Source organism: Prinia subflava, chromosome Z (genome assembly GCF_021018805.1).
Source record: "Prinia subflava isolate CZ2003 ecotype Zambia chromosome Z, Cam_Psub_1.2, whole genome shotgun sequence".
Taxonomy (NCBI): domain Eukaryota; kingdom Metazoa; phylum Chordata; class Aves; order Passeriformes; family Cisticolidae; genus Prinia; species Prinia subflava.
The window spans coordinates 2,886,942-2,913,793 of NC_086283.1; the positions used below are offsets into that span (position 1 = coordinate 2,886,942).

The 26,852-nt window shown below is 39.6% G+C and overlaps 1 protein-coding gene across 1 annotated transcript in view; it reads left to right on the top strand.

The window, feature by feature from the left end:
* The window catches only part of DCHS2 (dachsous cadherin-related 2), a 105,361-nt gene that overhangs the window by 53,562 nt on the left and 24,947 nt on the right, over positions 1-26,852 (top strand). The window contains exons 4-10 of the mRNA XM_063422056.1: positions 10,250-10,486; positions 11,822-12,841; positions 14,208-14,383; positions 14,740-14,839; positions 21,059-21,216; positions 22,392-23,226; positions 24,147-24,386. Of these exons, the coding sequence (XP_063278126.1) occupies positions 10,250-10,486; positions 11,822-12,841; positions 14,208-14,383; positions 14,740-14,839; positions 21,059-21,216; positions 22,392-23,226; positions 24,147-24,386 (2,766 nt within the window). The remainder of the gene's footprint in view (positions 1-10,249; positions 10,487-11,821; positions 12,842-14,207; positions 14,384-14,739; positions 14,840-21,058; positions 21,217-22,391; positions 23,227-24,146; positions 24,387-26,852) is intronic.

Genomic DNA, 26,852 nt, shown 5'->3' on the forward strand with positions numbered 1-26,852 from the left:
TTTTTTTTAATTCTAAATGAGATTGTATTAGTTATATTTGTTTGCTATTTTAGCATTTAGACACTGCATTAATTGTTTGTGATATGCTCTTGTACTCATAAATAACATTTATTCTGTTTCCATTTTTGAAAAAGTTGAAGTGTTTTCCATTTGATTGATGATAGACTTTCCACAAGAAAAACCACTTTAAGAGCTATGTAACTAGAAATATGTATGGATAGGCAACTGTAAACCAGCTCCTCTGCTGGTTCGTGACTCTTGCTATCATTTGTTTCTAGTGTTGGTGTAAACAACATCTTGGCTTCATTATGTTGCCATTTGTAGATATCTGATCCATGCACGATCTATGAACAGTACTTGTGAATTGATTAGAACAGGGCACGTGGAAGAGCTCTTCTGGCTAAGAAACTGTTTGAGCTACATTTGTTTGTTTTCCCATTGTTAGCTAACAAGCTATCTGAAAGACAGTGTATTTATAGTTATGGGTGGGCTGGTAATTAAAAATGTAAGTCACAGGATGCAATCCTAAGTGTGGCAGAAAACCTATACAGTGCTTAACTTTAAGACTTTAGGATTAACAACAGAATTTATAAATTTTCATTACGATAAAAGCATTAATACTTACCTTCACTCAGCAGCATATAATTAATTTTTCCATTGATCTTAGTGATGATGTTTTCGAGAGATGGGTAAAAAGATGGGTTATCATTATCGTAGCTCTGGTTCAGGGAAGCTGTTTCATACTAACAAAATTAATAATAGTCCTCAAAAATTATTCTGGGCCAGTGTGACTTTGTGTCAGTCTTCAGGTAAAAGGTCTTTTTATAGTCTTAAAACAAATCCCCGAGCTAGTCCCTGTGTGCACAGAAAACTTCCATGAAGGCTAAGCAAAAGGCAGCAGCCACTGGTTTGTCTTCAACTGAATTTATTTTGTTATTTAAACCTAGCATGAAAATGATGTAGAGAAAGTATCATTCTCTCAGTGTATGTTAGAGCAGTATAAGAATTTAATTTAGCTTCCTTTTCTTTCAACTCTGTAAGATATTTAGGCTCATGTTTCTGTGATTCCTACCTAAATTAGATGCCTAGAACAAAGGCTATGACCTTCCTTTTGTGTATTTTATAGAGACCTTCCTTTTGTGTTTTCTATGAACATGGTGGATAGACCTGGGTTGGATGCCAGGTGCCCACCCAAGTCACTCTATTACTCCCTTTCTCAGTTGTACAGGGGAAGAAAATGATGACAAAAGGCTTGTGGGTCAAGAAAAGGGCAGGATGAAATCTCGCAGCAATTACTGTCACAGGCAAAAGATAATCAATTTGAGGAAATGACTTTAATTTACTGCCAATCAAATCAGAGGAGGGTAATGAGAAATAAAAACTACACCATAAAAGCGGTTCTCCCCCCACCCCTCCCTTTCCCTGCACTTCACTCCAATTTTCTCTATCTCCTCTGGCCCCAGCAGCACAGGAGGATGGGGAATGGAAACTATGCAGCTCATCACAGGGTGTCTGCTGCTCCTTCCTCCTCACACTTTTCTTCTGCTCCACCATAGGTCATTTCAACAGGGTCCAGTCCTTCAGGAACAGAATGATCCACTGTGGGTTTCCTGTGGGGTCACAAGTCATGCCAGAAAACCTGCACCAGTATGAGCTTCCCATGGGGTCACAGCTGTTTTTGGGCATCCATCTGCTCCAGCATAGGGTCCTCCACAGGTTTGGGGGTGGATGTCTGCTCCATAGGCTGCAGAGGGACAGCTGCCTCACCATGGTCTGCACCACAGAAGCTACTCCTGTAGCCCCCACACAGCCAAACCCTTGACACATAAACGCACTACACTGAGATATTTGGAGGTCTCTCCATTGACTTGAAGATACTCAGATCACCCTTTTGTTATAATACTTCCCATGAGTTATTTGCACCAAAAAACCCACATTTTGAGTAGAACAGAAAGCCTTGTTGCAAGAGCTGGTTAGTAGTTGAACACTAAAAAAGTTTCAGCACAGGAGTGTAACTCCTGCAAAATGAACATTCTTTTGAGGAAATTCTAACTTGCTAAAAACCTGCTCCCTTTCAGATACACTCTGATTTATTTTTAACAGAAGGGCAAATGGCATCATGTGACTAGAATTTCCTGTAAAAGATGTAGAGCAGTCTAGGAGCTTAGTCTGTTGGCAAAGAATAAAAGGATGAATACACCTAAAGATAATGCAGACTTAAGAATATAAGTACCTTAACCAAAAGCCACTTTAATTCCAGCATCTTACCACTTTAACAGTGTCTAGGAATGGATACAAGAAGAGGAGTTTTGTACAGCTTGTACAGAACAGTGCCTTACTGGTATACATTTCTTGTGGCAGTGTGTATTTTAATGCTGTACTACTTTCATTACTGCACTATGGAACCATATGTAAATGCAATTTGATGGCAGACAAACTTGCAATAGATTCATTCCAGTTAAGAATGTTGACAATTTTTGTTTTATTAAAAAATAGAACTTTTTTTTACTGATGCATCTTAGGAAATTTTAATTGCATGAAAAAGTTTTGCTTTATTGTTATTGCAACTAAGGTTGAAAAGTAATGTTGAAATACCAACATATTTTTATGAAGAAAAAAACCCCAAAATTTTACTTAGCTCTGTGTATTATACAGTGTTTAATATACAGCAGATTGTACTAGGCATCAAAGTAAAATGGGGATGCACCCTTTCTAAAGAAAACAAGGCCATTTTATGATGATTGATGATGTTTTTGTATAGTATTGTATAAAAAAAAAGTTTATTTTTAAACTACTTTTGGCATTTTCCTACAGCATGTAGTACATTTGCTAAACATATGAAGAGCTTCACATGACATTTAAAATTAGGAGTGTTTTACTTTGGAACATTTTGAGGCCACTTCTTTTTTTAAACTGCAGTTTCTTCAATTACTGTCTTTCTGATCTGTCATAGGATATTGTATTTGGAATGCTGCAAATCAGAGGAATATGTCTGAGACGTTAGTGTAGCACAAAGTTTTCACCTTTGAAGAAGTTTGAGTTAAATCAAAAAGGAAAAATTAGTGGCCTCAGCTGAGTTATTTGTGGACATTTACCTTCACTGAGATCTCATCTAATGAGAAATTTACCATAAAGAATGAGGAGAATAGTATATTGTCCAAGAAGCACATGAAACTTGCTGTAGTAAGTGTAAGGTGCAGATTTTGTCCCTGGAAAAAAGTTGTGTAGCAGAACAGCATGAAAAAATATCCATACTGCTAGCTCCTAATGTATCTCTTTTTTCTTTTATGTATAAAATCCAACAGAATCAACCATCTACAAAGAGAAATATTCCTACAAGCTATGTGCCAAAAACGCAACCATGCAATCGTGGGGTGCATAAAATGAGATTACTGTGTATAAAAGAATGCAAAGTATTAACAAAAATACTCTAGCCCACCCTGCTTTCTCCTAGTTAAGCCAATGTCAGATCTCAGAAGAACCCACCAGAAGAGGCAAAGAGCAAAGTTCCATGGCATTGCACAGATGATGTGGGCTAATAAAAAAAATGGTGAAAAGGAAAATGTTACGCCCAAACCTCCCATTTTAGAGGAGGGGAATCATGTGATATATATATACAATGGAATTCAGACAAGCAACCCTTTTCTTTGCTAGAGACTGTATGGATCTCAGAGTACAGGATGTATTTACTGTATTTTGTGTTCTCAGTTAACCTAAAGAAAAGAAGAAAGTGGCAGGTCACACCAAGGAGAAGACAACTGTGACATGAGGTTAGAATGAATGTAGTAGGAAAGGGTGTGCAGCAGAAATCAGTTCATGTAAATGAAGGGCAACATCTGGAATGTTTTGTAATGCTCTTAATGTAAGAACATCAAATATATCTTCTTTGGATTGTAGCAGGCTTCATTCTGTATCTGTCCCAATATATTTTTTTTTCCAGTGCTTTAAAGAAATACCATCCCTGGTTACCATGGCAGTGGACTTTTGTTACCAGGTTGTGCACTGAGCTATTTTTGGATCTAGAAGCAGGCACCTTGATTGAAAATATCCTTGACTGAAAAGGTCCTTGATTAAAAAGACATTTTTGGAAAACTTTGATAAGCTAAGCAAGGAAAGGCGACCTGTTGAGAAGGTGTGCAGAGTGAGGGGGGAGGTCTCTGCCTTTGTCTTTGAAAATACAGCAGTGCGTCAGTCAGGCTTACTGGCGTAGGCTTTGATTTCTGGATGGACTCGTGTTTGTGTGAGAATGCTCACTTTGTACACAATCAGACAGTAAACGTGCTCTGAGTAACTATTAGGTGAGATTAAAGGAGGTAAACCAGTGCAGAACCAAAGGAAATCTCCTTGTAACAGCAAATCATATCTCTTCAGTTATCTGCTTTACTGAAAAAGTAGAATTTCATAGGAGTTTTCATGGTGTTGCTTGTTTGTTTGTGGTTTTTTTTAGGCAATAAGTACTTACATATGTAATAGTACAAAATAGAGAAACCTAGGAGGCACCTGATCTTCTACAATGGCAAAATACAGTCTCTAGGGACATAAAATTTTGCATCCCAAATTGCAAGACTTTGTCTAAAAAGCACTTGTGTAAGATGAAATTGAGCTTAGATGATACAAAACCATTCTAGTACTATATTCATGCCTTCTTTTGCTCAACATTAGAGAGTGATGCTCAGGTGGGTATTCTGTTTGTGAATAATGGAACTGCTGTAATTAAAAAATCATATTTTAAGTGTTGATGAATACTTCTTAGCTCACTAAAACTCTCTGTAACCTATAGTATTTGAAATAGCGGCATCATGTGTCAGGGGAGCTGCAAGGTTAAAACTGCTTACATTACTTTATAGATTCAGGTACTGGTTTGTTATGTGCAGACTTCCAACATGGTCAGGGTCTGGTAAAGTGCTCTGGAACAGACTTTCATGTGCTAAGCAAATTCTTGTGATTAAACACAGTATGTTTATATAGTATTGCCTGTAGACATTAAGTCCTTTTATATCTATTTCTCTTTCTAAGAGGAAAACTATGAATTGAGCACAAGATTTTGCTACGGAGGGGCCAGTGTTGAAAGCATCTCCACTGCAGGGGTATGAGACCTGTAAAGTACTACTGTAGCCGGAAGATTGATATGGGTTCAATCAGTTATTTACTACAAAAACATTCAAACATTGAGTATTTTCAAGCTGAAGAAGTCCTCTTCTTTGCTGAAACGCAGACCAGCATTTATGCCATCAAAAGTAAGCTTTTCAAAGACTTTTCATGTGAGCTCAAGCTGCGTGTATTACAGCAGGTAGACTATAAATAACTACGTAATTCCTTATTAATTCCTTCCTTCACCCGGCAGTTATTAAATCAGCTATTCAGTATATTTGGCAGTGTTGTTATGGTTACTATCAGGCATGCAGCTTCACTAAAAAAGGTCCATTTTAAGTACAAATAAAATGCTAAAGCTGGAACCTGTATGCAGTGCCAAGATAACAGCATAGGCAATAGGTTGGATAAACTTAAACAGAAATGTCAATCAGAAACACTACCATTCTTCCTTAAAACAATGCTAATTTTAATGTTAATGCAAAATTCACACCTTCTACATGCATCCATCTTCTGGAGGATCACTCTGTCTGAGCTCATCTTGAAGATTTTTGTGACACACAAAAAGCAAAACTCTGCAGGCACCCCTGCTCTGGGAAGCTGCCGAGCTGGGGTGGGTGCTCTGGGCAGATCAGTGGGTCAGCTCTGACCTGCACAGTAGTGAACAGCAGGTCCAGTGGCCAGCTTAGAAGGTGAACTGGGGTGAGGAACCATGTGGACCTTTTGGCCATCTGCTTGTTGTCTGAGCCGTGTCAGGTGATGCCAGCTGGCCCATCCTAGGTTATTTGCCAAAGAAATAGTGCCATCATTTAAAGCTTGTTAGGATGTTTGGTTTCAAGGGCTTAGGTAAAACCACTGGTAACTGTTGATTTTATTCCTCTTGAAGTTCTACAATTGCTTGTTTTTAATGTACAATGATATAATATTAGAAGCCATTTAAGTATGCATACCTATGCAATCCAGACTTTATTACTGAAGTTAGTGCATCCTGATTTTTATTTTTGAAGCAGTTGACTACTGGAAAACATTTGGTTTACCTACAAATAAATAAAAACCCTCCAAACCTACGTATAAATATAGGGCTGATTTTTGTTTTGCTGATGGGAGAGCCCTGTGCAAAAACATATTTTCAAAATGCTCAGATGGAGATGTGTGTGGAAATCCTATTGGGTTAATTAGTATGATTTTTTTCCTGTACAAAAAGTTCTTTCGGTGAGTGAGCCTGCTTTGGTGCTGTATGTTGTTGTAAGATTAAGACTGAACACAGGATCATGAATATAATAAAAAATGTATTTTAAAAGAATCATTACATGTGGATTCCTGTCTCCTGCCTTTAACAGTTGAGAAACAGCAGTTAACCCACTTATGGAATAGGATGAACCTCCACAGCAATAAGAACAGCAAAATCCCATGAGAAATGTTGCCATTTCTAGAGGAGGGTGTGTGATACACAGAGCCCTGTCCTTCACTAGTGCATTTGCTCTTTCTGGGTGAATAGGCACAAAGTGAAGAGCAGGACTTCTTGGAAATTAATGTCCTACCATGTACAGTGAGTGAGGAAGTATGAAGCAGATGGAAGAATTGGCAGTCATGATTTTGCCTTCAGTAGAATTAGTTGTCCCCATACATTCAGTCCTCCAAACCATTGTAATGATTTGTGCTAGCCCTTAAGCACAGATTATTCTGCAGCAAAATATCTGTAAATTCCAGTTCCACATGGCCACGCTGAACTGCCCTGGAGCAGAGCTCTTCCCAGACTACACCCTACAGTGGCAGTTGCTAACATGCATCCAGCATTGCAGGTTCTGCCTGAAATCTGTATCCAGATCATATCCAGGCAGCAGGCAAGTCTGTATGTCATATTGATTTATAACAGTTGAGATCTGAAATCAGTTATGCCCATGTGGATCTAGTCAGGAAAATGAGATTGCCAAGGTGTGAACAAGGCTGGTTGTTAATGCTTCATCTGGTGTGTAATTATAGGATTGTTCACCTGTGAAGCAGAATTGATTCCAGCTCTCTCTCATGCAGAATAAGGAATCAATCAGAGGTAAAATCTTCAAAGCACTACAGTGATATAAATATTAATTTGAAAAATGGGAATTAAATGTTTTTAAAGGCAGCAGATAAAACTGTTCATTTATGTGGTGAGTCAAGCTGTAAGAAAGATGGCACTTTTCTTAAAGTGGACCTACACTTGTGTCTTTGTAGTCTCCTCTTTTGAGCTTTGGTAAAACACTCCTTGTAGAGGAGCTGTCTCATTATTCCCTTTTCATTGTCAGTTTTTATAGAAACTTTTTTTCATAATGGAAGAATATATTCTTTCAGCAACCTAGCTGTCTTTTACGTTCTCTGAAGCCTTGAATTAAAGGCAGATAATTGTTGTGGTAATAACATTAATAAGACCCAGTCTTAATAACAGAATGAGGAAGAAAGGAAAACCATGGTTCATCTTCAGCCTGTTACTTCGTGAGACATGCCTCTGTTGAGTTTTCACACACTGAACCTGTGACTTTGACAGTCCTTGCTCCTTGCAATTTCCTCTGTGTTTCTGCCTTTGCAGTGTAGTACTCGGGCACCTCGTGCACCCTGCTGCAGCAGATGAAATGCGTCCAGCCAGCCTGCTCTGAGGTATGCTGGCAGCTGCTTTTGGCCCAGGTGGTCCTGACTGTCCATTTTCGTCACAGTCTGCTGTTTTACCTAATCATACAGAAAGTGAAATCCCAGGTGCTGCATTCTTCTACGGCTTCTTTCCTGTCATGTGGTGCCATAAAAGAGCCTAATGAGGCATGTTCACCAACATATGGCAGAGCTATCTCAAATGTCTCTATAGATTATATATCACCAGATGCAATGCTAATGTCCAATCCTACAAATGCTGAAAGAAACAGAATGTACACAGTTATAAATCAAAATAGGTTATTAAATTTCTGCATACTACAGTTTTTGAGGTTGGAGGGAACCATATGGAAAACACATACTTTTTACTTGGATTCTGCCATTGTTCTTATGGTGTCCCTGGTCCTGCAAAAGAGACCTGAGTTGGCAAGATGTACATGCCTATTCCTCTTTTTCCCTGTGACACAGCAAAAGAATGAAAAAAGAAAACAAAGGCTTTTATTAATTTTCTTTTTACTTTCCATAACTGAACTGGCATGGAGTGTGCTGCAATGTGTCTAGGTCAGCAGAGAAGGAGCTTTGGTTCTGAAATATTTCTGTTCCATCAGGTCTTCAGAGCTCCTGGAGTAGAGCACTGTTTGCTCCACCCTTTGCTAAGGGATGTTCTGAAATCTTTAGTTACTGCTCTGAGAGTAAGATTTTTCAGTTTGATACTTTTCTGTAGAAATTTTCCAGTTCTCCACATACCTTTGAAGTATCTAAAACGCGAAGGGTATATTTATTTCCTTTTCTGTAGAAAAATACGCAATTGGTCAAATTAGTAACATACAGTCCATTTGATTGACTTAAATTAATTTGACAGAAACCATGTTTATTTAAGAATCCATGTGTATACGTTTATCCTCTGGGGAAAAAAAATAGTTAACCCCCTTTTTTCCTTCAAGCTACAATTGCTCGGATTACCTCAGGAAATGCCAAAAGTTTATGTTCCTGAAGGACTACTTTGTTGAGCTGTTTAAAGTAAAACTTTAAAAACTTAACTATCAGAAGGAAAAAAAAATTAAAATCCAAATAAGGTTGTTTCTTAGAATTGCATCAGTTGTTAGCAAAGGAGCTGGATCAGTACTGAACCCTGCATCCATCTGTATCTCTGAGCTTTTAGTGTGATTTGTCACCACTGGAATAAGTGTGCCCTTTTTGTTAGTGGAAAGCATTTTTCCTTGATTCTGAAGACACTTTTACGACATTTTAAGCACGTCAAGACACAGTTTATTATGTCCTGGCAATATATTTGCAAAGTATACTGCATGCACATTTGAATATTTATAAGGGTTTTATGTATTTTCCATTATTCTGCTTAAAAATGGATTGTAGAAAATTAGTGTTGTGGCTTCACCCTAATTTCTGAGAAGATATATTCTCATTGAATCCTAAGACGCTTTGAGCTAACTCTAGTTTTACCCTGTCTAACCACTAAATGTCCAAGTTGAATAGTAGACATCATCCCTACTAAACTTGTCTTGACAGCCAGGAATATAAAGACAGCCTAAAGTTTAAAGGTTTGGTTTTACTGAACTGCCAGGGTCTTCACCAGAGCTGAATCTTCACCAGCTTCTACAAAGGTGATTTCTTAAAAATACCTGTAGGTATGTAAATGTTGTCCATGTTAGTTGAATCATTTGTGTTTACTGCAATTTCACTACTTAGCATACTGTAATTTTAGCATTTAGTGTATGTTTACCTAAACTCACTCATTGGTAAGAAAAATTTTCCTGCGTTTGGTTACCTTTCATCTTCATTTTCATGTTGAAAGACTTACTCCACAAATAGATTATCTTGAGGAATGTACATCCAAAGTGCTGCCTTTTGGGACTGAACATTGTATTTTCTTTTCAAAGAATTACTTCATAAAGTTGATATATGTAATTGCTAGCAGCTTGCAAATTCAATGGACCTTAGAATTCACTTTTAAAGGGTATTTTGACAGCAACTTGTGATCAGACAGCAGGTGATTGCTTCCCAGATACTTTCCACACAGACTCCTGCTCCTAAGATTTACATTTTGCGGCTTAGACTCCATTTGTGTGGATGTTTTATTTCAGGAGTTGCTTAAGCAGAATGTCTCTGCAGCCCGTTTGAAATAACATTAACTTTACCATTTGCAAAAATAAATTAGTCTTTTGTAGCAATCCTTTTTTTCTGCCCCACTGCATTTCCAAATTGCTATAGACTAGTAGTAGTAGTAGTAGTAAAATGTAGCATTATTAAAGATTTAACTGAATCTGTGTTTCTAAAATCAGAATTATGGACACTGTTTTGAAACAGAACTTGCTGTGTTTCCGTGGCTCTGTGAATGGTGAAGATCATATAGTTTGAAAAGAACTTGGCTCTCAAAAATTGAATTGGGATTGCTGATTTTTGTCCACATGGTCTGGCGTTGTCTTAGCGTAGTGATACGTGTTGAAACTCTCTTGACAGCCTGTTGAATTTTATCTTACATCTCTCTTTATTAAGTGCTATTTTATTTCTATACTTTCAGGAATTATTTACCTGACCTCAGCTCTTGGCCACCTGGCACGTTCTGCACTTTCCCTGACTGTTTCTGCACGGGATGGGGGTGGCCTTGCCTCTGCCAGCTGTGCAGCTGTCACAGTAAACATCCTTCAGACTGTTTTAATCCCTGCCATATTTGAGAGATCCCGGTATAGCTTTTCTGTTCCAGAAGATGCACCTGAAGACATTGTGATTGGCACTGTAAAGGCCAGAGAGCCTGCAAGTAAGTCACATTCTCAGTCAGAGAGATGTTGTATTTTTGTTGGGACCCTTTATTGGAAATAGCTGTAGATGATTTTTCTCCCCGTAAACCTCTGTGTTATTCATTCAGTCTGTCAAGCATTAAATAGAATTTATTGTTGGTATTTACAGCAACTGGTGTTATGGCTGGTTTATCGGGATACTCTTTAGAACAGTTGGAGATTCATGGTACTCTCCTTGGTGGTCCATAGAGATTGGCAGTGGCCTCCATTTTCTTCCTGATGGATTTCTATAATTGTAAATGGGGAGATAGGAAGCATGTTGTGAAAGTTTAAGGAAGTGTGACAGTCCAGCTCATGTTAAAGTATTAGCCACGTGAGGCAAATCTCAGAGCAATACTTAAAATCAGAGAGTATTCAGAAGTTTCAGAGGATCTGCAAGAAGTGCTCCTGGCCACCCTTCAAAAAGCCAAACAAAAGCCAACCAACTAAACAAAACACATTGTCTCAAATTAAGTGGGAAAGTCCAGATGAATGTTTGTTGGACCTTTTGAAAATATATATAATCTATCTGGTTTTTTTATCATTTGTAAAGGGAAATGGGTTAGCGCCTGACATGGGTTAGCCCTTGGTCATAAAAAGCCCTATACTGAGAGTAGTATTTAGTTCCTATGCAGAGCAGTGAGATCTGAGAGTCCATATAAGAGCCTGATGATGGATCTGTAAATGTAAAGTGGTAGATGACAAGATGTCATACAAGCTTGATTAGTTAGGTCCTCCCATTTCCTTCTTTTGGGAAGGGCTGTCCTCAGGGTAGAGATAGGACCGGCAGGGTAGCCTTGGTAGTAAGCCTGAATCTTTAGACAGCTTGTGCTTTAGGTAGCAAATGATGTACAATGTTACAACAACGGTCACCTGTGAACACTAAGTTTTTTAAAACACATTTTTTTCAGGGAGCTGCCACCTGTTTCATTCCTTGCTATAGTGAATGCCTATGTGTAGTGAAATTGCTCCCACAAAACTAATTTATAGGAGAGGTTTTTCTGGTTTTTTAGATCAGGGAAAAACAAGAGGCTATTATGTGATTTTCTCTATAGAGTTTTATAATACCAGTATGATGAAAATCAAACAGTGCAGTAGTGGACAAACTGTATACATTCATATTTTACTGAGGGGCTCCAGGGATGGGAAGAAGGAAGCATAAAAAGCCCAAGAATGTCAAACATCTGTGTAGCTTACATTTATTCCATTGAATTTAACAGCATGTATTCTCCCCAGATGTTCTTGCCAATGTTTATCACTTCCTTTTTTAATTTTTTTTTCTTTTTACATTTTTTTGTTGTTGTTTCCATTTCTAGATTCTTTAGAAGTGGTTTCTTACAGAATTTGGTCCGGTGATCCACATGGAAAGTTCTATATCGACCCCCAGTTTGGCATTATCCGCACCAGGAAGCAGCTTGACCATGAAGCTCAGTCTGCTGTGGTGCTCACTGTTCAGTCACAGCTGGGTAACTCCCCTGTCTACAGCAGCACTCAAGTCAACATATCTGTGACTGACATTAACGACAACCCCCCAGTATTTCCTACCAAATCCGACAAGGTAACCATCTCACATACCCAGCCTCCTGGCACTGCTGTCTACATTGCTCATGCAGAAGACAAAGACAGTGGCCTAAATGGGGCAATCAAATACAGTATTGCAAGCAAGAAGTCAGATGCATTTAGCATTGATCCGAGTCTTGGCGTGGTAAACCTTACCAGGACAGTGTTTGCAGAAAAGCAGCAGGAATATACTCTACACATAGAAGCCAAAGACTGTGGAAGTCCTCCTCTGACTTCACTGCTGGTGTTGACAGTGGTTATTGAAGAGCAGAAGATGGGCCCTACTTTGGTTTTCCAAAGCTTGGTGTATCAAGTAGAAATCAGTGAAGCTACCTCTCCAGGTGCCCAAATCCTTCAGGTTCAAGCTCACTCACTTGATCCACACAGCATTACCTCCAATCTGATGTATTCTTTAGAGCCTAGCACTGATTCTGTTGCATTTGGAATCAACTCTGATACTGGCTGGATTTACCTTTGGAAACATTTGAACTATGAATGTGCACAGATGCTGAGTTTTAGAGCCTTGGTCAGCACATCTGAGGATGAAAACGTCAGGCAAAATGCAAGTACATCTGTAGTAGTTAATGTCCTGGATGAAAATGATAATTCTCCTACATTTATGCATGAGACCTACTTCTTTGAAATTGAGGAAAATCCGATTCCCAGTGGTGTGGTTGGCACTGTTACAGCTGTTGACAAAGACTCAGGAAGAAATGGACAGCTTTCCTATTTCCTCTTGTCTGATGGAAAGTATTTCAAGATGAATTCCAACACAGGTAGCATTTTATGATTTGCAATCTGCCTAATATTGCCTTTGGAAAGCAGCCTTCCCTAGGGGTATGGAAATAAAGTATAAAGCTTTTAGGAATTGTTCTGAATCTTTTGGGTTCATACATGAATATTTTAACTTAGAGCTTCACAATTTGGGGAATGAAATAAACACAAGACATTTTCATGAAGAATGGACTAGCCTTTAGGATTTTTTTTTTTTCATTATTCTGTTCTGGTCACTTGGTCATAAGTTTTGGTCTTTGGCTTAAACAAATAAAAAGAAGTTTTAAATTATAGCTTTAATAGTTTCTATGAGAGATTTTTTTTTTGCCTGTGATCAAATAGAGTTGAAAAGTACAGATCAGCCATAAGTAACTGTAAAGGTACTTATGAAGTTGGATAAAGTGATTTAAAATGCTTGTGAACACTTCTGTAACAGACATCAAAACTGAGTTCATGTTTTACATGGCATTACAGATGTCAAATTGGCTGAGAGAAATTTTTCACAGCATAGGGTGTGCTCTACAGTGGATCCCAAATGCCTTAAGTAATAGGTGTTATGTATAACTCCAGAGATCAGAGCGTGGGAGCCTAAAGGAAGGGATTCCTTCAAGGGACACAGGCACCATAAATAATCCAGTTTAGCAAAATGACATGTAGGAAGCAAAGATCTGCTGCTTAAAATTCTGATTTCCAGATGTCCAGTCCTCATAGGAAGTGAATAGGCTTTCCCAGAATTTCTCATTATGAATCTCAAAATTAAAGCAGATTCCTTTTGAGTACAGTTATGGAAATTTACAGGTAAACAGATTACTAGGAGTACACCAAGAGAATTTTTTAAAACCCCCATGTGGTTATCTGTGTGATGAGCTTTGGTTAACCACAAATCTCCGGCTATATTGGGATTGGCTAAGCAGATAGGGAGAAGATTGGTCAGATTTATTTGCTGGGTTTACCAGAATGTATGGGAGACATAAGGGTTTGTGATTAATGTACATAATGAATAAAAGCCCCTTGCCAGCGGTTAAACCCCCGTGCTTATGTATTATCAGCCCTGATGTGTGGTGGAGACCAGATGGATTTCTGTGGAAGGCCAGCACTTTGGTTCATACCGTTTTGTACCTTTGTTCTGGGGCATCCAGCGTACAGTAAAACATGTCATAGGGCACGAAAGCACATATGCAAAACTGTGATTGACAGAACGCTTCTACAGGAAGAGGTTTGAAAAGCTGAGGTTTTCGTGTCACTGATCAGGTGTATCAGAGGGCACGTATCACGATTTCAGATTAAATTTAATGCATAATTGCTCGCGCCGAGTGCTCGCATACACTAAACGCCTAACTCCGTTTCTCCCCTTCTCCCTGCCCTCAGGTGAAATCATAAACTGGGCGGCGCTGGACCGCGAGGAGCGCGCGCACCACGAGCTGCGCGTGCTGGCCACGGACGCGGGCCGGCCCCGCCGCAGCGCCACGGCCGCCGTGCGCGTGCGCGTGCGCGACCGCAACGACCACGCGCCGCGCTTCCCGCAGGGGGCGCTGCGCCGCCAGGTGGGACGGGCCGGGCAGCGCCGCCCCGCGGCCGCGCCGGGAGCCGCGGGTCCGCCCCGCCGCGCACGCGCACTGCTGACTGAAGCGCGGCACGAGCGAAATTCCCTTTATGGGAGCGGGGGGACCCCGTTCGGTTTCCCACCTCCGAGTTTGAGTTAGCGCTCCATGCAGGCCGCGGCACAGGGTTGGTAGAACTCTGTTGTTTAACTGTCTCCTGAAATGCTCGTTGCGCTCGCTGTAAATATTACTGAAGTGGACAACAGAGCAGCAGCTGAACTCTTGTCTTATGGCAAGGGATTTAAGACTGGCTTTATCCATGTATAATTGCAAATCATTTATAAACTGCTTGGTGACAGGTTTTGGAAGGGCAGCCGCCAGGGACACTTGTTACCACCGTCTTTGCAAAAGACTTCGATTCTGGAAACAACGGTGTTGTATTATATTCAGTAGAATCAGGTAAGAATTTAAAGGGTTATTAATACAACAGTATACATTCGAATTACTAGCATTTTATAAAAGCCATGTATCATACAAGGTTTTATGTTTACTTTGTGTCTGGTAGAATAAAACTGCCTTTGTAAACAGGAATCAGCACCATCGTGTGTCTTGCGGATTATCTAAGGAAATGCAAGGAGCTGCCTTTCCTCCCTTGGCTCTCTGCCCCATCTTTCAGGGGATTTAGTTACTTCTGTGACTGGGCACAGAGTGTTCAAACAGCACTCAGAAAAGATTAGGACCATCGTCTTGTACTGTACAGTTTAATATTTCAGTCAGTTATTTAATATCATAAAGGAAAAATGTTCTCTCTTTTCCCATGACCAGTTGAAAATTTTCTGGCTAAAATAACAGTTTGTGACAGTCTGAGATGGGGATCAGAGGGATCAGCAGATAATCTAGGCAAACAATGAGGTTTATAGTTTTAAGTTCAGGTTCCACACTTTGTTTAGCCCTGTGTTAATCTGACATAGCGTGGCCTCCTAAAAACACTTCTCTTTAGTTTTCCCTATGATTCCTACGTATAATAGTTCACTTCTGGGGTAAGATATAGGATCCAGTTTTGTTTGTGGTGAAATTAATAACAGAGCAGCCCTAAATTAGAACATGAGAGGGGCTGGGGCGTTAATACTGGTAGGCGACATAGATGTGATGTCTGGTTTTGCTGCATACCACTTGCTACACTTTCATAAAAGTGAGAACTCCATCTGTAACCAGGAATGGAAAACAGGTCTGTTCCTCCTCTTTCCTTCACTATTGCTTCAAAACAGTAAGAGCTACCAGGAGCAGAACTATTTCTTTTTTGTTTGGTTTCTGTTCTATTCTACCAGTCTAATGTAATCAATACTTTTTAAGATCAGGATTTGTAATCTATGGTAATTTGTATGTAGAATTTATTGTTTCATCAGAGCAAGAAAGCATTATTCCCTTAATTTCGATATAAATGACTGCATGTTCCAGAGGGAATTGGACGGTATCTTAGACTTGTGCATTGTTAGTAAGAATGTTTTGCACAAAAAATATTCCCCCTTGTGAAAAAGTAGTGTGCAACCCTTCGTTTGAAAAGTGATGGCCAGGCAATACCAGAAGTGCTTTTCAGGAGTCTCTGCCTGTCGGAGTCTAGAACATCCCTCTGGCCACCCTGGAGGGTTTGGAGACCGGACAGGGGGGTCTGGGATCTGTACAGGGGGGTCAGTTAGACCCACACAGATCCCAGGAGGACACTGACTCTGATTGCTGTCCATGGGAGTGAACACTCACATGCAGGAAGAATCACAAATCCTAAGAATTTGAAATAAGTAGTGGATGGTTTATTATAGAATATAAATATAGAAATTAGGATTCTTAGCATATGGGGCTGAAGAGACAAGATGGAGGAATTGGGGAGTGGCCCCTGTCTTCCTTGTTCTTGTTCTCGTCCCCCATCTTGTGCTGAGTTGGGTTTTAGAGATTGGCTTAGAGTAGAACTGACATGTTAGTATAGGTAATAGGTATTGGTAAAATTTTGTAAATAAAAAATACGTCTCGGACAGTGGTTGGGTCAGGGGTACCGTACATAAGGTGTCGGGCTCTCTGATCCACCCAGTCCAGCCACGTGTCCTGCTCTGCGGAGACACCTTGCAGAGCTGAGAAAGAACTAAGATAAGGTACCCTGCCATTGAAGTGCCTGGCAGAGTTGAAAAAGGACTGAGATAATGAAGAATAAACAACCTTGGAAATGTGCACCGGCAGACTCAACGTGTCGTCTCTACCTCTGGTGTGTAACACTTAGGGCAAAGAGAAGACTGAAAACCTTATTACCTCTTGGAACAGCAACCCAGGGGAAACTCCCAGGGAACAGCAACCCTGGGGGAACCCTTATTACCTTGGGGAACAGCAACCCCAAGGAGAATCTCAGGGAAACAATAACCTTGAGATCTGCCTATTCATGTATCTAACTATATCCCCTTCCTTCAAACAGCACATTGGATTTTCTTACTAGCTTCACTTTAGAGCCCCAGAGGGGAGTAAGTAAGAGTTCAAATTATAAAAATTACTAGCAACACAAAATATGATTGGTCTTGCAAAAGCTGTCTCTGGAAAGAACAAAAGGATACAAACAGCAGCAAACACACCCCCATCTCCCCCTCTTTCAAATGCAAAAACCACTAAAAAAATCCCTCCCAGCCTTGGAATTGGATATTTTCCTGATAAACAAATCTAGAAACAGCTGAACTTCTCTGATACTAATTTTTGTTTTTGTTAGTTGGCTTACAACCTTTAACATCTGGTCTTCTGTTTCATGGTAAAGTTTTTGCCTGTTTTATATTTAAAATAGTTTTTTCTAGTTTTGGGACATTGTTCAGTACTTAAATATGAAGAAGAAATATGATCTACATGATCTATATGATTTACAGCCATATTTGTTAAACAGGGAGACAGCAGGTTAATTGGAGAACTCCAGGCAGACCAGTGCTTTACTCTTCAGTCATGGGACTGCCACAAGATGAAGAGCTGCAAGTGTCAGCTGTTAGGCTTGTAAATGTTGCTTTTAAAATGGGGCAATTTTTAATGTTCTTGAGATCTTAAAGGAACGTCAAGGTAGAAGCAATATATTAAGCTATGCAGGAATGTTAATGACAAATGCCAACAAAATACATGATGAAAAATTTGTAAAAGAACTGTGAGGTTTACACACCAGATGAATTTTAGGTTACAGGGAAGTAACCTAAAATTTGAAAATGTCCCTTCCTCTTCCTAGAAAATCAAAGCATGTCATCCTTTAAAAAGGTATGTATTTGGAAATGGGTGGTCACATGACCCTACGTCCACTTCTGCATTATCTCTAATTCAGAGGGATGTTAATCCCAGCTGTGTGTACTGTTCATTCCTTTGTGATGCTGGCAGTTGGAAAGTGATTTCCCTGGTCTTCTTTATGACTGTCAATAGGATATAGTGTAGCATTTATAACAGAAATTAGTGTGTATTTATAGGGCATCAGGAACTACTGCTTTGTGTGTTAAGACTAGCAGTGACAGAGGTTTTTACAGTTATATTTGGAGCAATTATGTGAATGCAACATTAGCCTTTGACCACACAAGAGAAGCCTAGTTACACTACTAACATGCACAAATTGTTAAGTGCCGTCCATGTGTCTGTGAAGTAGTCCTTGTTCTTCAGAATGAGTAGGAAGCAACGTGCAGGGAGCATTCCTAGGCTGCATTTCTGCAGAAGTCCTCATCATATTCAGGTTCTTTGGGAGCCATGGCTTTCCTCTTTTCTGTTAAGGGAAACAACTTTTCCATCATCTCAAAAGAGGAGGACATGGTCAGGGCACTAAGTATTTTAACACCTAGGAAACAAACAGTTTTTCAGAAAGTTAACTGAAAATACATAGCTAACCATCACTGTGTACTTAGGTCACTAATGTCTGAGAAATCTCTAGTGTTAGTTTGTGTCTGCTTTCTGGGCCATTTTGTCTAAATGCCAGTTTCTGTAAGGCCTGAATGTTCAGCCAGCCAAAGTTCACAGTAACACATAGCTTGGTGTTTCTCAGGCCACCATTTTTTTGGGGTAGGGGGGTCTAAACTACAGTCTCTGTGTTCATCTTAAAGAGCACAGAGCTGAGAGATCATCTGAGTTTTGGAGAACCTCATGTAAATGAGGGTCTGGCCAACAGGTTGGACAAGACACAGGTGAAAAATTTAATTGTAAAAACATACATATTTATGGCAGGTTACTTTTGCTAGCTCAAGAAGAGACTGGGGCCATTAGAGTCTAGTTATTGAGAGATTCAATTTTTTTCTGTTCTATGCTTCATTTGCTCCTTCCAGTTTCCTTATTTCTTATCCATTTCTCCTATACTTTCTTCCTCTTCTCCTCAGACACAAAAGGACATATTTAGGGTATATGATACAAGCAGCAGTTGTCTAATTCAGGTGACCGATGAGAGCTAAAGAAAAGTTTCTGGAAGTGCAGTGAGCATGAGCTTTTGGAGCAATGACTGACATGCTGTATGAGTGTTAAACTTTTTTCTCATTGTAAAAGTCTTTTCTGACTTTCAGTCAAATGGCTACACTTGGAATACATTTTAAAAATAAATTGATAAAAATACTAGAAAAAAGACATGGGGCATTTCAGTTTTCAGTGTCTTTATAGTGTGGTATCAGATAAAAAAAGAAAATGCAAAACACTTACAAAATGGAAGTTCCAAGGGGTTTTTCTTATATATGTCTCTTTCCAGTATTTTCAGATTTTTTTGTTACTTTTGTTGCTGCCAAAATATGCACGAGACTATTTCATGCAATATTTGAATTTTAGTGTAACTGTAAGTGTAGGTTTTAGCAAAATACTGAAAGTACATGCATGCAATTCACATTATGTGTTCTGTTTCTCATATCTCCTGTGACTTTTGCTTAGCTGGGATTTTGTGTCATGAGATATTATATGGAACAAAATAGCAGATCAGTGACTGCAGACATATTGTTGAGACCTACACCAGGAAAGTAACCCAAAAGCTATTTATGATAACAGTAATATACAGCATTAATATTTAGAAACGACCATGAAAAATGCAAAATGTATGACTGTCTCATTTAATACAATTGTCTCTTTATATTGTTTCCTTTTGTTCCCAATTTCCTTGTTAATGTTCCAGATAGCAAGACTCAACCCAGAAGGGACTGATGGAGAATTAGAAGGCTATATTCATGCAAAAAAATAGCAGAACAATATTGAAAATCTCCTATTTGTTTGTTGTGAAAACCCAGTTTTCTAACTAGTTTGCTTAGTGTTTTTTTTTCAAATGTTACAGGTGCAAATATTTTACAGTTGCAGGTGATATAATTGGATCCAAAAGTGAGCATCTATATATGCAGTCAACTAATTTGAATGTGCAGATTTGGAGAACATAAACAGCTTCATGCTCACTTGGATGGAAAGTCTATGGAAATATAGTTCTTTATGCGTGTTTTGTGTACTACATCTGCAATGAATTTATTTTTACCACAGTTGTTTACTATAGTAGCATGTGTTATGCTGCATGACTTATTTAACCCACTAGCACACCTTATTAAAAATTCACATAACAGAAAGCTGTTTGGATAGTATTCTAAGAGAGAAGTACTAGTAACAATTGTAATTTTCTCAGTTTCTGGTCATGTATACAAAGTAATAGATACTTCCCCATTCTACTAAAATTTGAAAGTAATTTGTATTCCATTTCTTGAAAATGGGGGAACTATGCGTCAGTCTCTTTTCCCAGGGGAGGTTTAGATTGGATATCAGGAAAAGTTTTTTTAATTGTTTGTCAAGCATTGAAACAGGTTGCCCAAAGAGGAGATGGAGTCACCATCTCCGGAGGTATTTAAAAGACTCGTAGACATGGTACCTAGGGACATGGTTTAGTAAACTTGGCAGTGTTGGGTTAAAGGTTCCACTTGATGGATCCACTTAAGGATCTTTTTCAACTTAAATGATTCTATAATTCTAAGTCATGAAGAGCTATTTGTTCATCTGTGGTAAAATTATTCTTTGCAACTCTCAAATAAGTGATGTGGCTGCAAGTAATAACTTCAATTAAAAGCCACTTTATTAGAGTGCCACCAGTCCTTGATGAAAGATATAAGCATAATTTCCAACACTCACAGGTCACTCTGCAACAGCTTACTATAAGATTGTAGCTACCCCCAGCTGGCTGCTGGTACAGAGCACAAGGGAAGGTGGCATCGCTGCAGTCACGGTGTATCATAGGGGTCAGCAGTGCTCTTTGCTGGGTCCCATAATCTGCAAGTCGCAGGAGATACCTGACCTTTCGTGCTGGTTTGGAGACTGAGACTTAATTCTTTGTCTGGCCGTGTCTGCCAAGGTTAGAAATAGGAGGATCAGTCTGGGCTATCTTGTTGCCCTCCTGATGCACACAAAATTGGTGTGAGTAAAATAGGTACAAAACTGGACGGTTGCTGTAGTATTCCATGGAATTTCTCTCAATATTTTTCTAAATCCACATTAAGTGATTTTTAATAACTGCGTACTCAATGAAAGAAGAGGAGGTGAATCAAACAAGCCAGAGAGATCCAAATGGGTGCAACAGGTTCCTTTCCTTCTGGACCTGCTCCTTTTCACTGTTCATTACAATGTTCAGTACTATTGAGACACGCTTTTACTGATTTCCTATAACACATATCTGTTTTTACCCCACAGAAGAGGATATAGGACACTTCCAGATTGATGCTGTCAGTGGAGAGTTAAGAACTACCCGGCCTCTGTCTCATGCTGAGAGATCCGACTACAGAGTGGTGGTCACAGCCAAGGACCAGGGGGTGCCTTCGCTTCAAGGACATGCTGCTCTTTACATCCAGGTACTTACTTGTGTTGTACAGATAGGACAGCTGTGTTAAATGCTTAGTTTCTTTGAAAGAAGAAAAAAATCCAATTTTTGGAAGAAGGTTGGGAAATAAACTGAAAAAGGAGGAAGTTCAAAACTGTAAGCACCTTATTGTGTTATGGTGCTTTCCTTAGCCATTTTTCTGTTGAGGGAGGAAATGAGAGGGCAGACTCATTTTGGTTTGTTAAGAATGTACAACAGCATTCTGGATCATCTTGGAAATAGATGATGCTTGTGCTTTAGTAGGAAATCATTGGAAACACTAGAAAATGGGAGGAAAATATCCAGGTGGGCAGAAAGAAAAACGAATATCAAGTGGGATTGAAAGTGGGGAAGAGAGTAGACTTTTTTGTTTTCTCCACTAAGTTGCTCTCTTTCCTAAATTGTCTCTACAACCTTGTATAAGGATATCTCGTTTCCTTTTGCTGGTTTATACAGAGCTGCTCTGTATGGGAGTGTGAAATGCACATGCGGTTTATACAGAGCTGCTCTGTATGGGAGTGTGAAATGCACCGTGTGCTCATTCCATAGCAAGCCACCTGCTGTTCATTGAGCCACAGTGGAGCTGCTTTGTCCAGGCCACCTGTGCATTCCTCTGTCAGCGGCTGAATGTCATTGAGGCTGCTATTTTCAAGTCACCCTAAAGACAGTTAATTCTGGATAGCTTGTAGTAACATGCTTCAGTCCAGGAAAGGCAAATGCTGTTCCCACAGAGTTAAAGGACTCCTTTCCCTGACCAGTGGGAGAAACAGTGGGTGATGAACTGGCTGTAACCCCCATTCCCTGTCTCCCTGTACCCCTGGAGGAGGCGGTAGAGCTGGGAAGGAAGGGAGGGGTGGGGGGAAGATGTGTTTTTGAGGTCTTATTTTACTTCTCATTATCCTCTTCTGATTTTGTTAGCAATAAGTTCAGTTAATCTCTCTAATTCTAGTCTGCTTTGGCTGGGATGGTATTTGCTGAGTGATCTCTCATGGTTCTTATTTCAGCTCATGAACCTTCTTTATGTTTTCTGTCACCTGTCCAGTGGCAGAGGGGAGTGAAAAAGCATCTTTGCTGGTACCTGGCATCCAGCCAGGGTCAGCCCACTACACATTATAATATTCATAATAACATTGGAAAAATATTGCAGACTTTGTGTTTTGGTTGCAGGTGATCCCACTTTCCAGTGGGATATCTGGCTTCTCTCAAGACTTCAAGCACTTTGTTGTACCTGAAAATTTTAAACCTGCACAAGTGTTGGATTCCCTGAAGGCACCGAGTAACCATCTGGCACTTAACAGGAAACTGCATTTCAGTATTGCTAAAGATGATAATGTTCATTTTGAAATAGACAGCTTGACAGGAGACCTTTATCTTTCCAGGGAGCTTGACTATGAAACAGATTCACACTTTCTTTTGCAAGTTATTATAAAGGATTATAATAACCCCCCACAAAATAGCACTGTCTTCGTAAGTATTGATGTAGAAGATAAGAATGATCATTCTCCATATTTTCAAGATGACTTCATAGTGATTGGCATAGAAGAAAATGTAGCTGTTGGCACTCTGGTTTACACATTCAATGCAAAGGATGGAGATGGCGGTTTTCTGAATAGCAAGATAGAGTATTCCCTAGAAATGAGTAGCATGGGTGAAAATCCATTCCTTATTCACCCTTTGTATGGCACTTTGACCACAGCTTCTCCACTGGACAGGGAGATTACTCGTTCTGTGATCTTGACAGTGTTTGCAGAAGACCAGGCCATAAATCTGACTGATCGTCGGCTGGATTCCCTGGCTGTGAAAATTGTTATTTTAGATGTCAATGACAACAGTCCCAGTTTTGTGTCTTCACCTCTTGCCTATGTCATGGAGGATGTGGAGGTGGGCTTCTTTGTACACCATATAATTGCAAAGGATCCTGATGAGGGAAGAAATGGACAAGTTACATATCACATTCTTTCAGGCAATGAAAACAAAGCATTTGTACTGGATAAAATCACAGGTACTGTAGCTTCTCTTCTCTGGGGTTTCTTGTATTGTGATTCTCACAGTAACATTTGGGAGTGCATACCATGCAATAGTGAAATACCACATTAGTGTGGCACGCTGCCCAGGTTACTACTCATTGTCCTCAGGGCCTTGGGCAGAAAACCACACAAGCAGGGCACTACAGCGCCCAGTGGTCTAGTTCTGTGAGACTCAGCTCAAAAATTTTGGCATAACGCTGTTACTGCATTGTGTAAGTGTACTGGGGCATCTTCCAATAGTGCATTAAGGAAGGTGGGAAGAAAATGCGTGCAGTGAAGTACTTAATCTGATTTTGGCATGATGCATACTTAAAGCATGCGCACGCATGTATGTACATGTGAGGACGGGAAAAGTTGAGATCATGGAGTCTGCATTATTCTACAGGTGGAACATGTTCAGTGGAGGCTCAACGGGCTGATGAATTTCGTTCTTCATCCCTCTGAAATTCTCTGGTTTCTAATTATACTATGTTCTCACGAATGTGAACATCACCTTAATAGTTGTAATCATTTTCTGCTTCTTATTCTGATTTTGAACTCATTAGTTGATGCAGCTGACACAGATTTGTAGAGCTCCTAATTGCATAACTTACATGCAAGAGAAGACAAATATTTAAGTTAATTAAAGTTAAAAAGTTAAGCCCAAAGTTAAATAAAAGCAGTCTCTGAGCTTCACTTGAATTTTCCATGAATCCCAATTTTCCCTGGATGCCAAAGGCAGTATTTCTGGGCCAATTAGCACTGTAGAGGGAGTCACAGGTATGACTGACTGCAAAGTCTGGAAGCCTTGCAGCAGTGGCATGGTAATGCTGTGTTGAAGCTGTGAGTGCTGGAACAGCTAGGATCCTAATCTGAACCAGGATACTTTTTTAAAAGCCTTTTTTCTTTAAATTAGGACTCCTAACTACAGCGCAGTTTCTAGACCATGAGGTTCAGGAGCGCTACAGTTTGACAGTCATAGCTGTTGATGATGGCAGCCCAGCTCTCTCAGCCACACAAGTTTTAACCATCATTGTTCTTGATGTGAATGATGAGACCCCAGTATTTCTGAAGAAACTTTATGAGACTGCAGTTCATGAAAACCGCGATCCAGGGGAGTTTGTTGTAAGAGTGGAGGCTGTGGACCGAGATGCAGGTAATTTTTGTCCTTTTACTAGTAATTTACTTATGGGCTATAGTTTTGATGCCTTGTGTGCGCAGCTGTTGTGCTTTTCAAGGTAATGTCTGACTTTTGAGTTTCAAAATACGAGTTTTGGTTCAGACTCTCAATCTTTAACTGGAGCTTGAAGGTATTCTGACTTGCACTCCGGGATAACTTCAGCTCTGATGGGTATATTAAATGTAGAATATATTCGTGTGTGACAGAGCATATGTAGGTTTTATGTGAAGAAAGCCAGCATGTTCTGGTTATAAATCAGAGAACAATATTCAACTCAAAGTTAATATCTGAACATTTTGTTGCTCTCAGTCAGACCATTTTGGATAGTTTTAAAGCAGTTCACTAGTCAAGAGTCCTGGTTTTGTAACAGAACCGGCAAGTATGCACTCATCTTTTCTGACCAGAGAGGGGCACTGTCATCCAAGATTTTCTAGCTGGTTGAGCAGTGAAGGGATAGAGGAAGCTGCTCCGGATTTTAAGTAGGCCTTTACATGCTGAAGATTGTTAATGCTTTGCTTTTCAAAAATACACAGAATGGATGAATAAGATGTGGGGATGGTTCATCTCCTCAGTGAATCGCATGTAAGGACTAAACCTGAGAGATCCAGCTAAGCAACAAGATTCTATCCGGTCCTTCACCTACCTGCTCTTTTGAGCTATCTAAAATGCATAGCATATGATATTACAAGTAGTACATGTGCTGGAGCAGTTATGCAAGGTCTGTGTGATAAATAATAAAATCTGGAAAGAGAGTTAAATATTACAATAGTGCTGTCTTTGGCTCAAACGTAGTCTCGACTCAGTGAATGACTTCATTTTTACTGTGGATTCACTTTCTGTACTTTCTTTAGAATTGTGTAAGACTGTGCTATCCTAAAAGCAGATAATGGAAATTGTTAGCAAAATAATCTTCTGTATTCAGTAAGATTTGTCATTTTAATGTAGAGCACCTTCTGACTACAAAAGGCTGATGTGAGCTCAATAGAGGTAATATATAGAAAAGATATTTCCCCACAAGTATGTATATCGGTAGGTATCCCTGTCTGTTATGATCTCCATAACAGCTGATGTATATTGCAGTTTGCCTCTGTATCTCACTCTTCCAAATATGTTCCTTCTTTTGTGGATCAAAAAAAAAAGATGATCCATGAAGAAAGTTTTGGAAGATAAAGGAGTCAACTGAGAATTTTCTTAAATTCTTCTCCCTCCTTTTCCATCCTTTATAATTTTTTCACATCTTGAGGGAAATACAGCAGAAAAGAAATTTCCAGAGCAGTTAGTGGGAGGGAGTCAGGGTGGCTTGGCAGGGTGGAGAGGAGGGGCATTCCAAGTGTACTGGGTGGCACAGGGTGTGTCTGTCTGTGGAGGAACTTTGGGCGGGAGCACTGTTGTGGCTGATGGTTCCTTCCTGCTATTTTTTTAAAGTACATTTTCCAGTAACCACAGTCCTTCTGTTGGGTCTTTTTCTCACATTTGCATGATTTGGCCCCATGTCATGGGTGTGTAATAGTATTGTTTCAAATTAATATTGAAATGATATTCATAATCTAAGAGAGTTTGATTTATATAGGAATCATAGAAATATAATGCTACTCACTTTTTGTACATTTTTGGAACACAATTTTTGAATAAGATTACTCCTGTCATGGTGTTTTGTTTTTTTTTTTTTTCATCATATATTTATTTTTACACACTCTTTAAACTGCAGTTCACATCCCAGTAATATTTGCATAGCTTCAGTGAAGGACTTTCTCCCATCACACTTTTTTGTTCACTTTGTATGTTTCCTGAGTGACCACTGGGAGGAACCAGTCATTATCAACCTTTTGTTTTATTTTCCTTTCTACTTCATTCTCTGTGACTGGAAGGGGATCTTTTTGAGGGAAATCACAAGTAAAATTTCTGACTTTGGAATGGTTTACTTTCACATGAATATCTCTGAAACCTGTTTGTTCAGCCACCTCCTCCTGCACATTATGACACCAGCACTTACAGCATCTCCATGTTGCCTGACTTTGGGAGCCTTTAAGGAGTCTTCCATGCCCTCACCCCCATACAGGTGACATCTGACAGCTCAACATCAGTAAATGCAAGTGTAAAAGATGGTAACATTGGAAAATATGCATGCTGGAAAAACATGTGCGGGAAAGCAGATACCAGCAGCATATTCAAGATAGGTCAGGGTTTTTTCTTGAGGTAGGTCTTTGCAGAAGAACTGAACTAGCATTTGGCAAGGTCTCCATTTAAGCTGATGTTCAACTCTGAGATTCAATAGTTATGTCTGAAGCCTTAGGGGAAAAATCTTAAAAGGTAATAGGAACCATTAACTTCGAGTTATGAGACAGGGCTTACTGCCATTCATTAGACCTTATTGTAAGGTACTATAAAGATGAGACTTGAACCTGGATTTGGGGTGGGGGGACATTTTTTATTTCAGTGTGT